The sequence below is a fragment of the Callithrix jacchus genome, chromosome 9 (assembly GCF_049354715.1).
Source record: "Callithrix jacchus isolate 240 chromosome 9, calJac240_pri, whole genome shotgun sequence".
Lineage (NCBI taxonomy): Eukaryota > Metazoa > Chordata > Mammalia > Primates > Cebidae > Callithrix > Callithrix jacchus.
The window spans coordinates 69,485,574-69,501,753 of NC_133510.1; the positions used below are offsets into that span (position 1 = coordinate 69,485,574).

General features: G+C 47.7%; 1 protein-coding gene across 3 annotated transcripts; it reads right to left on the minus strand.

Moving 5' to 3' along the window:
- Nucleotides 1-640: 640 nt before the first annotated feature.
- Nucleotides 641-14,975, minus strand: SMARCD1 (SWI/SNF related BAF chromatin remodeling complex subunit D1). 3 transcript variants are annotated; one of them, XM_002752445.6, is made up of 13 exons: nt 14,771-14,975; nt 13,988-14,175; nt 13,674-13,716; nt 13,460-13,582; nt 12,853-12,975; nt 11,697-11,813; nt 10,334-10,435; nt 9,919-10,080; nt 9,728-9,825; nt 7,089-7,224; nt 5,017-5,139; nt 2,486-2,587; nt 641-2,355 (listed from the first exon to the last, which is right to left on the minus strand). In XM_002752445.6, the coding sequence occupies exons 1-13, from the start codon at nt 14,945-14,947 to the stop codon at nt 2,302-2,304; spliced, it is 1,548 nt and encodes a 515-aa protein (XP_002752491.1). In that variant the 5' UTR covers nt 14,948-14,975; the 3' UTR covers nt 641-2,301. The 3 variants fall into 3 exon arrangements, with proteins under 3 accessions (XP_002752491.1, XP_035112720.1, XP_002752492.1); XM_035256829.3 differs by lacking the exon at nt 14,771-14,975 and adding an exon at nt 14,468-14,524; XM_002752446.6 differs by lacking the exon at nt 5,017-5,139.
- Between the last annotated feature and the right edge of the window lie 1,205 nt (nt 14,976-16,180).

A 16,180-nucleotide genomic window follows, 5' to 3' on the forward strand; every position in this document is an offset into this window, starting at 1 on the left:
TTTGTATTTTTAGTAAAGACGGGGTTTCACCATGTTGACCAGGATGGTCTCGATCTCTTGACCTCGTGATCCACCCGCCTCAGCCTCCCAGTGCTGGGATTATAGGCTTGAGCCACCTCGCCCAGCCTAGCAAAAATGTCTTTGGTCGACCAGGTCCTGCCCACATCTAGAGAGAAGCCCTGGGGGCAAAGTGAAACTCCTCCAAAGGAGGCTTAGGTTAGTCAAACCTAAGGGATCACAGGCATTCAAAGCTCACTCTAGCCAGCAAGTGCCCCGGGGAGCTCAGATGGACAAGGGGGAAGATGACTGCTACTGACCTGTTAGTACCTGCCTAACAAGGAAAGTTGGGGAAGGGCTCTAAGATCCAGTGGTGAAGCCCAAAAATCCCAACTAGCAACTGGCCTGCTTGGAACACTGGGGCAGTCAGAGCAATGTCTTAAGGTAAGACCCTGAGGTCCACAATAGTAGAAATCTCATTTGCCACTGTACCTCCCATGTCTAGCATCACAACTAGCACATAGCAGGTGCTCAATAAATACATGTCAAATGAAATGAACAAACACTATGAGCATGGCTAATGGTATTGAAGGAAGAAGAGCTCAGGGAAGAGCTCTCTCACAGTAGGTAGGGGGACCCATCCTTCAGAAGATTCTTTTATTAAAATTGGGTAACATCAATAAGGGGACAGTACAAAAAAAATTTTGGTCCATGAAAAAAACAATAATTCAGTTAATAAAAACAGTTCTCAACAGGGACACTGTGGAAGTACTGAGCTTCCTTCTCATGGTTCCAGCCAGGAGGCAGGCCAGGGCTCAGCTGCCCCAAGGTTGTCCAGTGTCAACCTTTCAAGGGAGGGAAAATGGTAGCAAGGGGAAGACGGGAAGAAAATTCTGCTGTCCCCAGTGTAGAACAGGCAGGGATTTGGGGGTGGGGGTGTGCTCGCAGGAGCCTGAGGAGGGGGTGGGGAAGCAGGGGCTTTGTCAGTTCTGTGGGTTTAGAGCCCATGCTGAACGGAATTCCCCCTCTGTGCCCAGCTGTCTCCCACCCTTGCTGTGTTGAGTCTGCGAGCCTGGGATATGCTAACTCGGGGGTGATACAACCTGGAAGATTGTGAGGCTCTCCTGGAAAGATGCAAAAACCATCTCAGTTCCAAGGGGCCTAGATCACAAAGTCCTGCTGCTACCTGAGGGGTCTGAAGCTTTGAGGGCAGGGGCTGGGGAGTCACAATCCTGTGAGGCAGGGAGAGGGAAGAGTCACAAACCCAACTCAGTGCTGTTCTCCAGCCCTAGGCGCTTTCACTCCTCAGTGCCCTAAAAGTCACCAGTAGGTGTCAACTGGGCAGGCAAGGGACAGGAAGACAGGGACGGCCCAGGGCTTTTTACCCGTTTGATTTTAGGCCTGTTTCTCCATTAAGGGATGGGGAGGCAGGGTGGAGTGAATGAATGAGTCACATCTCCAAACAACAGCAGGAAGGAACAGCCTCTGCTGGCAATGACAGTTCCCCAGATGAGAACCCTGGGGCTCTGAAAGGGAAAGGCAAGATTCCCCCACCCGAATGCCTGGGGTTAGGGCAGATCTGAGGGAATCACAAAGGGCAGCCACAGGGAGTGTCTGGGAGGGAGCAATAGTTAAAGAACAAACTCCAATACTGATGTGGACCCCAACTAAGGAGTGAGAGAAGCACTGAGAGAGCAGGCCAACCCAGAGGGCTGGGGACTGACCTGGGGCCCCGTGGAACCCAAGAACCAGGGTTTCTTTAGTGCTACAGGGCAACAAGTGAAGGGAGCATTTGCTCCAAACCTGTGGAGGGAAGGAAGGAAATTGGATTTTGTTACCAGGAGAGTCAAGATCAACTAGCTTATAGAGTGCCCCCAGGCCTGAGTCTTGGAGAAGGGACTAAAACTCCCAACTCCTGGGTCTCTGAAGGGCAAAATCAGTGTAGCTGGTCCCCTCAAAGACCAACTGGCCTTGGGCCCAATCCATTCTGAGCACTCATTACCACTACAGGTTCTCTCTCTAATACTATCTAGAGGTCTTATATAGACCAGGGGAGGGTAGAGGCACATGGGAACTTTGTGGGGCAAAGGGAAGCTGGGGGGTAGGAAGGAATGGGGTGAGAGAAGAGGATAAAAGGTGTCTTATGAGACAGAAATGTGAGACCCTCTTCATTCTGATGTTGTCCTTGAACCAACGGCATCCCCTGGAACGCCCCAAGCAAGACCAAGGCAGGTGCTATGAGGCAGGCAGCACAGGGCCCCAATCAAGAATCGGTGCAGCTGAATCAGGGCTGTGGGAGAGGCCCTATGTATTCCGGATTCCCAGGGCTTGCTCTAATTCTTGTCGTCTTTGCTGCACCTAAGGAGAAAATAGTGAAGGGAGTGGAAGATGAGACAAACCAGAAGTTGGTATCTAACACCACTGACCCCCATCAGGGGTGAAGACCCCGTGTCTTTTGTCAGTTTCCCAGTGCACCCTCGGTACTTACCTTGGAGTAGAAATATCGGCATACGGCCTCCTGAGCCCAGGGCTGGAAGTAGAACTCAGCTCGGCGCTCCTCCTCTGGGTTACCCACCACATCAGTCATTGTCTGAGGGAAATGGAGATGCACGGTGGGGGAAGAGAGAGAAAAGGCTTGTTTCTTGCCTTGGCACCCATTATTGGGTAAATTGTATCCTCCCAAAAAATGCTGAAGTTCTAACCCTCTAGTACCTATGAATGTGACCTTATTTGGAAATAGGGTCTCTGCAGATGATCAAGTTAAAATGAGGTCATTAGGGTGGGCCCTAATCCAATATGACTGGTCCCCTTATAAGGAGGGGAAATTTGGACGGACAGACAGACACGTACAGAAGAAAAGACAACATGAAATCACAAGGAGACCACCTATGAGCCAAGGAATGCCTGAGGTACCAGAAGCTGAGACATGTACAGAACAGTCTCCCTCCCAGCTCGCAGAAGGAAGCAGCACTGCCCACACTGATTTTGGACTTCCAGCCTCCACAAATGGGAGACCAGCCTGTTGTTTAAGCTGCCCAGTTTATGGGAGTTTGCTACAGCAGCCTCAGCAAAATGATACAACAGCCCTACAATCAAGTTGCGGCCTTGTTCTGAGATCTTTCCTGGCACCCCCTTTCCCTTGCTCCTTTGCTCCGTCTAGCTAGTCACAGGAGGGGTGAGAACTGATGGGTGTACACTCTATGCCCCATTCCTATCTTACTGCCTGAGCTTACTGTGCTTCCCTATCTGGGAAATGTCTTCAAATCCCAAATTTTCCATGAAGCCTTAGAGATTCCAGCCTCACTATCTCCCTTCTCTGAATTATCTTATAGGTCCTGATCAGTCTGATAATGTCTTTTTTTTGAGACAGAGTCTCACTCTGTCAGCCAGCCTGGAGTGCAAGTGGCACAATCTCAGTTCACTGTAGCCTCTGCCTCCCAGGTAGCTGGGATTACAGGCGAATACCATCACACCCAGCTGATTTTTGTATTTTAGTAGAGATGAGGTTTCACCACATTGGTCAGGCTGGTCTCAAACTCCTGACTTCAGGTCATTTGCCTTCCTCAGCCTCCTAAAGTGCTGGGATTACAGGCGTGAGCCACTGTGCCTGATAATGTCTTATATGGTTTATTACTTTTTTTTTTTTTGAGACGTAGTTTCGCTCTTGTTACCCAGGCTGGAGTGCAATGGCGCAATCTCGGCTCACCGCAATCTCCGCTTCCTGGGTTCAAGCAATTCTCCTGCCTCAGCCTCCTGAGTAGCTGGGATTACAGGCGTGTGCCACCATGCCCAGCTAATTTTTTGTATTTTTAGTAGAGACGAGTTTTCACGATGTTGACCAGGATGGTCTAGATCTCCTGACCTCGTGATCCACCTGCCTTGGCCTCGCAAAGTGCTGGGATTATAGGCTTGAGCCACTGCGCCTGGCCGGTTTACTACTTTTTATCATACTAATTTCTTTTTTTTTTTTTTTTTTTTGAGATGGAGTTTCCCTCTTGTTGCCTAGGCTGGAGTGCAATGGCACGATCTCAGCTCACTGCAACCTCCGTCTCCCTGGTTCAAGTGATTCTCCTGCCTTAGCCTCCTGAGTAGCTGGGATTACAGGCACCTGCCACTTCACCCAGCTTATTTTGTATTTTCAGTAAAGATGGGGTTTCACCATGTTGGCCAGGCTGTTCTCAAACTCTCAACTTCGGGTGATCCACTCACCTCTGCCTCCCAAAGTGCTGGGATTACAGGTGTGAGCCACCATGCCCAGCCACCTAGTTTCCTTTTTTTTTGAGATGGAGTCTTGCTCTGTCACGCAGGCTGGATCGCAGTGGCGCAATCTCAGCTCACTGCAACCTCTGCCTCCCGGGTTGAAGCAATTCTCCTGTCTTAGCCTCACAAGTAGCTGGGATTATACATGTGCACCACCATGCCTACTAAATTTTTGTATTTTTAATGGAGACAGGGTTTCACCATGTTGGACAGGCTGGTCTCAAACTCCTGACATCTCAAGTGATCCGTCAGCCTCAGCCTCGCAAAGTGAGATTACAGGCGTGAGCCACCTCGCCCAGCCATACTAGCCTAGTTTCTTTAGACAGAATGTAGGCTGCTTTGAAAGCAGAGATCGGGTCTACCACTCTGCATCCCTGACAAGATGAAGCAGAGTGACAGACAAAGTAGGGACTAAATTAACACTTGATGGCTCTGCCCCCATTTCCCTATTAAATTGCAAAACAGACCCTGGAACGTGCTAAAGAAAAATCTGGTCCCTCATTCCTTACTCTGGCTCTCCTACCAGATGCTACAGATAAAAAGCAGCTGTATGCCTCACTGACCTAAGTCCCTTTAGACCTCTCCTAGTTTTGTTTTGTTTTGAGATATACTCCACCTCCCAGATTCAAACGATTCTCTTGCTTCAGCCTCCCAAGTAGCTGGGACTATAAGCGCATGCCACCACGCCTGGCTAATTTTTTGTATTTTTAGTGGAGACAGGGTTTCACCGTGTTAGCCAGGCTCTCCTAGGTTCTTTACCTTGAGGTCCCTGCACTGGGACTGAAGCCAGTCATTGATGAAACCCTGAGGGTCTCTGGCAAAGCTCAGCATGAACTCCCGCTGAGTCTTCAGCTGGTTGATGGTTTCTATTGTCTCATGGATCTGAAAGGAAGAACGAAGCTCATACCATTTTCAAACTAGAAAAATGAGAAGTTAACTAGCAGATGGTGCCTGACAACTCCACATGCCACTCCCAACCTAGGCACAGTGCTGCCCAGAGCTGGCACCACAATACAGAGCTCCAACAGCTCTGACCCTTGGCATTCTTTCAGCAGGTAATTTGCCCTCGTCTCTGTCTCTCTGTATCCCCTTGTGTGGGACGTTTTCCTTTTGGTCTCCTCAATGCCCACCATGGGCAAGGCTACACGATGAATACTATTCCACAGCACAAGTAAGTCCAAAAGTGCTCTCAGGAAGAAAAGGACTGGCATATGGGGCTGTCTCAAAAGCTCCCATCTCTGGGTTTTGTTTTCAAGTCTCTTCTCATTCTACATACTCCTCCCGGTAATTTCTCTGACTTGCATGTCTTCCATTACCAATGACAGTAATGAATCCCCAGTCTGCAGCCCAGAGTCCATTTTATAAATTCCAACTAATTCAACTGCTTAAACTTGACATCTCTAAAACGAAATTCACTACCCTTTCTCCAATACCTGCTCCTCCTCCCCTCCTCCCAGTCATAGTGAATACTACCGTCTACCCAAGCTAGAGACCTGGGAGTCATCCTAACATTTCCTTCTCCCTCACCCCTCACTCTAATCCAACCAGTGGCCAAATTCCTTCAACTCCACTTTGACACCTCTCAAATCTATCTACTTATCTCCGTGCTCACTGTCAGGACTGTAAATTTAGGGCCTCAACACATCTCATATGGATTACTGCACCAGCTTCCTAGCTGGGCTTCCTGCCTCCAGCCCTGCCCTCTGACAAATTATTCTCCACCTTCCTCCAAGTGATCATTCTACATACAAATAGCATCAGTCCCTCCACTGGTAATGATCTCTCAACGAGCTGCCATACAGTCATCAGGATAAAACATAAACCAGTTTTCTCTGAATCAAAGTTTCTTCATGACTAGGTATCTGGCTCCCTATCTAGCTTGTCTTCCCAAAGCGTCCCATCCCTGGCACCCTATGCTGCCTCTAGCACACTAAACGGCCTGTACTTCTTGAAGACACCAGGCTTTCTCTCTCCTCTGTGGACCTTTACATGCCCTATTCCCTCTTTCTGGAATGTCTTCTGCCTCCTATACCCCCAACACCACTATCCTTTTTGCCCTTTCATTAACACCCACTTTGTCCTTCAGGATTTAGTTGAGACATCAACTCTTCCAGGAAAGCCTCCCTTTCTCCTTCGTGTTCCCAAAGCACTGTTGGCTTTATTTGCAAGGACTGTGTCTAATAATAACGGTAACAATAATAGTAGCTGGAGTTACCATTTGTTGTTCTTGTGTGCCAGATACAGTCTCATGTCTTTACATATAATTCCTCATTTAACCATCATAGCAACCTGATTAAAATAGGTACTATGGGTTGGACTTGGTGGCTCATGCCTATAATACCAGTACTTTGGGAGGCTGAGGCGGGCAGATCATTTGAGGTCAGGAGTTGGAGACCAGCCTGGCCAACACGGTGAAACCCCGTCTCTACAAAAATACAAAAAATTAGCTGGGTGTGCTGGTGGGCGCCCGTAATCCCAGATACTTGGGAGGCTGAGGTGGGACAATCACTTGAACTCAGGGAGTGGAGGTTCCAGTGAGGCGGGATTGCACCACTGCACTCCAGCCTGGGCAACAGAGCGAGACTCCTTCTGGGAAAAAAAAAATAGGTAGTATGATCTCTACTCTACAAATCAGAAACCGAGGCTCAGTGCTATTAAGAGTATCCCCAGAATCAGAATTCATTTGAGTCTGGCTAAAACCAGTACCAAGCAAAGTACCTGACATATACTGGGTATCACTGTATTTTGAATGAATACTAAGAATCAAAAGGAGGCCTTGAAGCTGTGATAGGGGTTGGTGGTACCCAACTATCGAGGGCACAGACCCCTACCTTGTTGTCTAGTGTAGCAATCTCCTGTTGGCTGGCAGTAGACAGCAGAAAAGAATTCATCTGGGTCTTCAAGGTGTCATCCACTTCAACATCAATGTCATAACAAGCTGTCTTTTTCTGGTCATTCGGGTCAACACTGGACAGGAAACCAAAGGGGCTTAGTAAAGAGCTTGTCCTTGCCCCCTAAGACCTAATTACACAGGGTCAAAAAGAAGGCCCAGGATGAAGAGAAAGGGGACTTAACTGCAAAAGGGGGCTAACTCCAAGAACTTCTGGGTGTGACATAAATGTTTATTGTGGCAGCTATGTGGTATACATGTCTGCCAAAGTCTTTCAATTGGTATAATGTTATATATAAATTATACTTCAGTAGAGTTGATTTCTTTAAAAATTCAATGGTAAACATTCAAGCAGTACAAAAGGTATCCAGTGAAAAGTGTTTCCTTCCTCTTCAGAGGAAATCATTGCTACAGCAGGAAATCGCTGCTATCTTTCTCCCTTTAAAAAAAAATTTGGCAGCCAGGCGTGGTGGCTCACGCCTGTAATCCCAGCACTTTGGGAGTCCGAGGCGGGTGATCACTTGAGGTCAGGAGTCCAAGACCAGCCTGGTCAACATGGTGAAACCCCGTCTCTACTAAAAGTACAAAAAATTAGCTGGGCACGGTGGCGCGTGCCTGTAATCCCAGCTACTCGGAAGGATGAGGCAGGAGAATTGCCTGAACCCAGGAGGTGGAGGTTGCGGTGAGCTGAGATCGCGCCATTACACTCCAGCCTGGGTAACAAGAGCAAAACTCCGTCTAAAAAAAAAAAAAAAAAAAAAAAATTAGCCAGGCGTAGTAGCTCATACCTGTAGTCCCAGCTACTCAGGAAGCTGAGGCAGGAGACTCTCTTGAACCTGGGAGGCAGAGGGTAAGGAGCCAAGTTCATGCCACTACATTCCAGCCTGGGTGACAGAGTAAGACTATCTCAAAAAAAAAAAAATTTTTTTTTTTAGTGGGCCATGGTGGCTCAGGCGTGTAATCCTAACACTTTGGGAGGCTGAGGTGAGAGGACTGCTTAAGCCCATGAGTTCAAGACCAGCCTACACCACACAGTAAGACCCCTGGTTCTACAAAAAATTTCAAAATAATTCCTGGGCATGGTGGCACACACCTGTGGTCCCAACTACTCAGGAGGTTGAGGTGGGAGGATCACTTGAGCTCAGAAGATTGAGGATGCAGTAAGCCGTGATTACACCACTGCATTCCAGCCTGGGCAACAGAGAGAAACTCTGTTTCAAAAAAAAAATAATAGTAATTTAAAAAACTTTTTTGGCTAGGTGTGGTGGCTCATGCCTATAATCCCAGCACTGTGGGAGGCGAACGCAGGCAGATCACTCAAGGCCAGGAGTTCAAGACCAGCGTGGCTAACATGGTGAAACCCCATCTCTACTAGAAATACAAAATTAGCCAGCATGGTGGCACATGCCTATAATTACAACTACTTGCACGAGAATCGCTTGTACCTAAGAGGCAGCGGTTGCAGTGAGCCGAGATCGTGTCACTGCACTCCAGCCTGGGTGACAGAGTGAGAGTCTTTATGTTTAAACAAACAAACCTGTTTCATTGTTTCAGAGACAGGATTTTGCTACGTTGCCCAGGCTGGATTCAAACTCTGGGGCTCAAGCAATCCACCCACCTCAGCCTCTGGAGTAGCTGGGTCTACAAGGAACATGTTACTGTGCCTGGCTTCCTCCTTTTTATACTAAAATTGACCCCAGAATGAAAGTCAAACAAAATTTAAGTGGTCTAACTTTAAGCACAGGAATACAGGACAGACCAACTTCTACTGACCTAATTTATAGGTTGAGGAGTTACTACTAGTGATGGTTCAGGGCCTTATCTTCTTTTTTAAATCTTCCTCTCTATCATCTTGTAGGTTCAGGGTCAAAAGAAAAAAAAAACCCCTTACTGGAATTAAAACTGAGTAAAGAAAGGAAGGCAAGGAGACTATATCCAACTACAGAGACACACTGCTTTGAGAAGAAACGACTTTTTTTCACTCCCTATCTGCCTAGAAGTGCCTTGCTCTCCATCTTCTAAACAAAAAAGTGAATAGAAGTAATGTAATTGGAGGCTCAGACTTGAATGCTGAACCACCCAGAGAAAAGATGGGCCCTGAGCCCTTCTGTCAGTGAAGACCTGGTAAATGCTTAACAACTGATCTTCCAAAGGAGGACAGGAGGAAGAGCCCAGGTGTGTGGCATCTGCTGATCTCCGGAGCTTAAATATTCTGATTTCAAGCTACCAACATCACATTACTGTTCAGAGTTGGGAAGAGATGTGCAGTAACAGATAAACACATTATATCATATTTCCACCAGATAAAAATAGGCAAATATAACAAGCAAATACAATAGGCAAAAATAACCTCAAGAGCATAAATATAATAAAATGTAATAATGAGGAAGTAATACATTTTGAGTTTATGTTACCCACTTTTAGTCTAATATATTTAATTATAAGTTTATATAATTTAATTGTAAATAACAGCTTTGTTTAACAACCTGTTTGCAAAATTCCTGAAAATTTGACAACTGGCTTGTGCAAGTCGGTAGAAGGCAGCTCCAGCACAGCACTGCATCTCACACACAGGCCTACCTGATGACATGATTAATGATGATAGGCTCTGGTGGCATAAGCAAGGCATGGAGCCGCTGAGGGATCTCTGAAAACTTCATACGTTGAGACTCAAAGATCTGTAGCAAAGGGCAGAAGCACCTGAGGTTAGCATTTTGAGTATAACTAGTAGTCTTAATGGATTCTAGCAAAGCAATGTGTCCATTACTTACCTGCTGCAGGTACTTGTCACAGATGACAAACTCCCGCTCATGAGGATCCTGGAGCTTATGTGTCTTAATATATTGCCACAGTGCTTGGATGATCACTGGACGAGTCTGGGTGTGGATGCCCAGAAGCCGAGCTAGGCGGGGGTCTAATTTAAACTGGGGAGGCTGCAGGGAACCAAAGGGTATATGAAGCCAGTTAGCTGGGTCTATATGCAGTAATACATTCAAGCCATTCAACAAACAATGTAGAGATTTCTCTGGGACAGAAACATTCTAGGAAGAACTCAGAGATCACTAAGACTCTTATCTCTATGCCAAAGTGACAAATTATTCACAATTAGACGTAAACCCTTTAAGGGGAGACTGCTGACTGGATGTGGCTGTGAAAGCTGGACCCCCTCACACCACCACAGAATACCTGGTAATCCAGCATCAGTAGGACAGTACACCGTACATTCACATCTCCCGGTCGCTTCACCTGAAAGCCGTCGGTCTCCTGGGTAGTGGCGGTCCTGTGCCACTACAGAGAGGAAGATGTCAGGGGGTGCTCTCCCAGAGGAAGAGCTGGGGTGGGAGGGAAGAGCTTCTGTAATGACTGAATATTCAACTTTGATTATTGAGGCTACTGGAGAAGAGTAATAGCAATAGCATGAGGCATTTTTAAAAACTGCATATGGCTTTGGGATTACTGTCTGTGTATAAGTAGATTAACCTTTTAATTCTGTTTGTGGTTACATTCAATTAAGCCTGAATGTCCAGTGATAATTTTATCCACAAAATGGCTAATACAGATGTGAACAGTAACATAACATAGCTATCATTTACTGAGTACCTGTGCAAGAATATTCTAAGACATTTACCTGGATTATCACTTTCCAAACATCTATACAAGATAGGCACACTTATGCCTGTTTTACAGATGAGAAAACTAATGTTCAGCAGAACAAAGTAACCTGCTTAGGTCAAACAGCCAGTAAGTGGTGGAGCTGCGATCTGAGCTCTGGTGTGTCTGATTCTACAGTCCACATTCTTAACCACTATACTCTATTGCTATAAAATTAAGTTAAATATATTTACAAATTTCTATTGATTCTATGACTTACTTCCCTTATTAGGTGGTAAAGACCTTTCCATGTCTCTTAGTGGTTGAGGTTAAGGGGCTGCAGCTACACTGGCAAAGAAAGGAGCAGGTTAAATTCACTTGGAGTGCTGGCTGGACTATCATTTGGTTTTGCCTGTATCCCAAAGAATACTGTTGCTAACATGGGCTTCAAAACGGCGTGCAATCAGGCATCTTAATAAAGGATTTTTGGTGAATTGGAATGTAAATCTAAATGGAGCAGAGACCAAGAGGAAGTTCCTGATGGTGACCCTGGCAAGTACTAGTACCCTATCAGTCAATCCCTCTAATTACAGCAACTGCTACCAGGAAAAAGTATGATTGGTGCATGGATAACTACGTCTCACCATCATTAGCAAGCAAGATGCAGAGATGGCCTGGCATGTACAAGAGGCCACCAGTAAAATTTCCCTTGAAAGAGGCCGCAGTGACCAGCATAGTAACATTAAAAGATGAGACGAGTTAGATTACAAGAGCCCTTGGTCCTAACTAAACATGCTAGTGCCACCTAGAGGTCAATGTGCAAACCGTATACCTGGAGTAGTACTGTGTACACCCAGAGTGACTACTTTCTATCTCCCCTTCTTAGACATTCAAATATGGCTCCCAAGTCCATCTCATCCTTCAATCAGAGTCAAAGCCTAGAAGGCAGACTACTCACTTCTACCAGATGGTTGTCTGGCCCATACAGGTCTTTGTCCAGTTCAATCACCAAGGACTTAAAAAAAGAAGAGAACTTCCTCTTTTGTTTAGTGGCATCATATTTGGACAAGGCTGACTAGAGGAGAAAAAAGAAAAATCATGTTAGAAACGGCCAGAAGAAACTTCCCAAGACAAAATCCTATGAAAAAGGAACCCCAACAGCAATGGGAAAAAACTCAAAAATATCTTCTGAATATCTCTTAGGAGAGACAGGTAGGCTTCTGCAGGTATTAAACCAGTCATGGTAGCAACAGAACCCTGAAGCAGCAGCCTAGAACACCTATAGGGTCACTGTTTCACCCCACCTCATTTGCCCAAGGGAAACGAGGCAAGTTAAGCAAACCACTACACATAACTAGGCGAGTTTGAGCAGGGAAAAGTCTGATTCTGGAGGGGAAATGAATCACAGGCAATAAGCAGCCAGAACAAAAACAGCTTTATTTGGACAGAATGACACCACCAGCAGATGGACCAGACCTATATACAGAAGGAGGCTCTGACACTGAGCCCTGGTTCTCCTGCAAAAGTGCATTCCAATTAGCTTGCCTGTGAGCAGCTAAAAATAGAGCCAGAGAATGTAAGGGAATGACAGAAAGGTGAGCTTCCCCAAGGAGCTTCTGGGGTGGGAAGTTTGGGGGCTATCACCTGTCAGCTGATGCTCCCCAGGAAGCAACAAAGAGCCTGTCAGAGAAATCTATCCCACTTAAACTGCAGGGTGTCTCCAATGAAAGCTGGGAAGATGGAGATACCACAAGGACTCAGAGAGGAAACATGGCCTCAAATTGAGTGCAAACTCACTTGATTAAAAATAAAAAACAAAAAAAACCTAAATAATCTACAAAGATGGCTAAATCCAACAGCCAGCAGCACCAAGAGGAATGTAAACAACAAGTCAGATCCCAGGACAATAAGGTTCTCCAAATGATACCAGTGAGGGCCAAAGGTGTGGGGGCAAAACACAAAGGACTATTGTCTTTTGTGCAGGGAACAGAGCATCCCTCTGCCTACTGCTCCCAAAAGGAGCTGTGAGCACCAGTTAGGCTTCCTGCTGACAACACTGTTCATTCCCAGCAGCTCCCACCCTAGATGCCAACCGTGATGGACCTTGAACTCACATCCTCCAGGAGCCGTCCTTCTACCCGAAGCTCCCAGGAAGCCACCGTCCCTTCCCCATCCTCGGCATCTGACTTAGCCGGATTGAAAGTGTTAGAAATGAAAATTCGCAGCTTCCGTTTTTGCTGAGGAAGGCAGAAACAGGATTGATCGTGGGGCTTCAGTGGTCTGATGTTGAAGACAAGGGTCTCCCCAAACCCCAAAATTACTCCTAACAGACTGCCTTACTATCTACCCAGTCCCTTGGATGGATGGATAAAGATTCCATTTAGAAGAGGAGTACTGGCCATCAGCCTAAGCACAACTGTATTAAGTGGGATGCCAGGTGGACAAAGTCATGCTAGGTGCCAGGTTCCCAAGGTAGCAGAGCAGTTATAGCAAAAACATGGACAAGGGTATATTTCTAGTGCAAGAGACATCAAGAGCCCCTCCCCCTTTGCCATTCTGTTCTTATCCTCCTAATGTAATTCTCAGTTTGTAGGCGGAAGGGAGAGATGCAATTTAAATGCCAAGGAGAGTTGTGCTGTGCCTTTGATTTCTCATGCTAAGTCTGCTGGAGGTTCCTGGGTCCTCTCCTTTGGCTCTCTGCCTAGTGCCTTCCGGTGTTACCTTGATAGGACGTTTCAAGGCCTCTTGGATATCTAGCCGTTTCCTCATGATAGTCTGGTCCAGTTTCCTTTCAAAAGCCAAGAGATCCATGTAGGCCTGGGATTCTGGTACCAGTTCACGAATCTTAGGAACAGAAAAATTAATGAGATCTAGGATGATCATCTCTATACTCAAACTCACCACACTTTCCAGAAGACCTATAGCCTGGACTCACCCTTTGAGGTAGAATTTTGTCAGCCATCTTCTTTTTCTTTGCACTGTTGGGAATATATACCATTATCAGGTTGAGACAGAACTAGTCAGAATGTGAAAATAAGCTGTCAGCATGTCCATTTATAGTAATGCGAAGGGACTGCAAAGCTTTTCTCAAATCAAAGAACCACCACCACCACCACCAAGCATTCTCGAGAATCAGTCCTGTAGGGCCATCTGCTGACAAAGCACCACCGCTTCTTGGTTCAGGTACTCCCACCACCCGTGTCCTCCCAGGCCTCCTCCCTCCCTCCCTCTGCCCTAGGATCATCTTACTTGTGGTTTCGATTTTGGACCGCCTGCTGCTGGACCTGCTGGATCTGCTGAGGGGCAGGTCTCTTGCGGGACTGGTCCATCCCTGACTGGGCCAGGCCAGGTCGGACTGAAGGGTTCCCCCCATAGCCAGGAGGTCCCATGGAAGGTCCCTGAGGTGTCATTCGGCTGCCTGGCAGCATACCTGGTCTCTACAGAGGGGAAAGGACCCAGAGAAGTCACTGTTTTACCTGCTAAACCCCACCAAGAAAAAAAGAAGGGGATGCCTGAATTATTTGAATGAAGTAAGGTTTAGGGATGGAATGGAGGACAATGAGAGGAGAACCCTTTGCTCCAGTAGTGACTCCATAGAAAAACAGGATCCAAAAGCTAAGAGAGAGTCCGATTATATTGAAATTCTCCTCAGTCTATTTTGGATGGGGCACATCGGACATCTCGAATTCCACATTTACTCTGCTAGCTACTATCTCTTTAGAAGCTGACCTCAATTTGCCAGCTACATCTGTGTTCCTCTGATCACTGGATGGAGCTGCTCAAGCCCCTTTGCACTCCGGCCCTCGTAAAGGTATCCCGGACCCACTCCACCCACCCTGGTTCTCCACCGACTCCCCAGGGAAACAATGCCCCTAGGAGCAGGTGGGGACGCTAACTGCCTCCTTCAACCCCCACTCAGAGCCCGAACCCCTCCCAAGGGAGTCCCTCCTACTTCTCCCCCGACCCCTGTCACTCCCAGGTACCGCTCGGCCCCGCCCCCGGCCCGCGCGCCCCTCCTCCTGCCCCACTCACCGGATAGGCCGCTCCAGGCATCGGGGAGCGGTACAGCCCTTGACCCGGAGCCGGGCCCATTCGCACTGGAGGCCCCGGAGTTCCGCCCGGGCCCAAGGCAGCAGCCGCGCCCGCCCCTCCTGAGGCTCCGGCGCCGCCGCTGGGAGCCACAGACTGGAAACCCGCCCGGGCCGCCATCTTCCCGGAGCCGCCGATGCAGCTGCACAAAGAACCGGAACCGGAACTCCCCCCGCCCCCCGCGCGCCCCCCGAGCTCCCGCCTGTTCCCCCGGCCGGCCGGCCGGCACGGGAGGCTCAGGGCAGCGAGACTGTGGGCTAGAGGGGGCGACTAGCGGAAAAGGCGTGCTGGCCACGCCCTCCCGCCTTCACGGTCCGGGAGGGAAAACCATAGAGAAGAGCTCTGGGATAGAAAAGCCCCGTGAGCGGGCGCCCCCAAGCCGACGGGAGGAAGACAAGGACATGGAAAGGGGGACCACAGCCTCAGCCCGTCTCAACCCTGCCCTGACTCTAGCCCTCTGATGAAGAGGGGCTTGGAGTAATAGCTATTTTGACGCATGGCATTAACTTTCCAAAACGCTTTGATTGCTTTCGTTTCATTTTCTTACTGCTATAACTGTCAGGGGCTGAGGAGGGAAACGCACAGTTTATTCCATTTTACAAATGGGAAAGCTGAATTCACAGAAGGTGAATGACTTGGCAAAGGTCAACCAGCAAGTTAGCGGTAAAGCCTAAGCCAAGATTCCAGATCTCCTTGCTCATAGCCGGGGACTCATTCCACAGATAAACTGCCTCAATAACTACCTCATGTGGGAACTTCAACCTAACTTTGTCTCTGGCCTAACCTGCTTCCAGATTATTTTATTATTTTTAGATGATGTCTCTGTTGCCCGAGCTGGAGTGCAGTAGTGCGATCTCAGCTCACTGCAGCCTCCGCCTCACGGGCTCAAGTGATCCTCCCACCTCAGCCTCCGGAGTAGCTAGCTGGGACCACCATGCCAGGCTGTTTTGTATTTTGGTAGAGATGGGGTTTCTCCATGTTGTCCAGGTTGGTCTCGAACTCCTATGCTCAAATGATCCACTTGCCTCAGCCTCTCCAGATCCTGGGATTACAGGTGTGAGTTATTGTGCTTGGTCTCAGATTGTTTTTTTGAATATCAAAAAATAGTTTCCCTATGTTTTGCAGGCTGGTCTCGAACTCCTGACCTCAAGTGATCTCCCACCTCATCCTCCCAAAGGGCAGGGATTACAGGTATGAACCAGTGTGCCAGCCTGCTTCCAGATTTTATAATAAATTCCAGTTTATCTTGAATTTTGACCCTGCTCTCTCGCTAAAGCATCCTTTGTGGTGCTGGGGATTGTTTTGGACCTTTCTTGCCTTTGACTCCTCCCTCTTTCCCTGCCCAGTGATTCA

Coding starts and splice junctions, on each gene's coding strand:
- SMARCD1 (XM_002752445.6), bottom strand. CDS start 14,947: ATGGCGGCCCGGGCGGGTTTCCAGTCTGTGGCTCCCAGCGGCGGCGCC. Junction 12,976..13,459: donor CCTTGAAACGTCCTATCAAG/GTAACACCGGAA, acceptor TGCCTTCCTCAG/CAAAAACGGAAGCTGCGAAT. Junction 7,225..9,727: donor ATCATTAATCATGTCATCAG/GTAGGCCTGTGT, acceptor TTTCCTGTCCAG/TGTTGACCCGAATGACCAGA.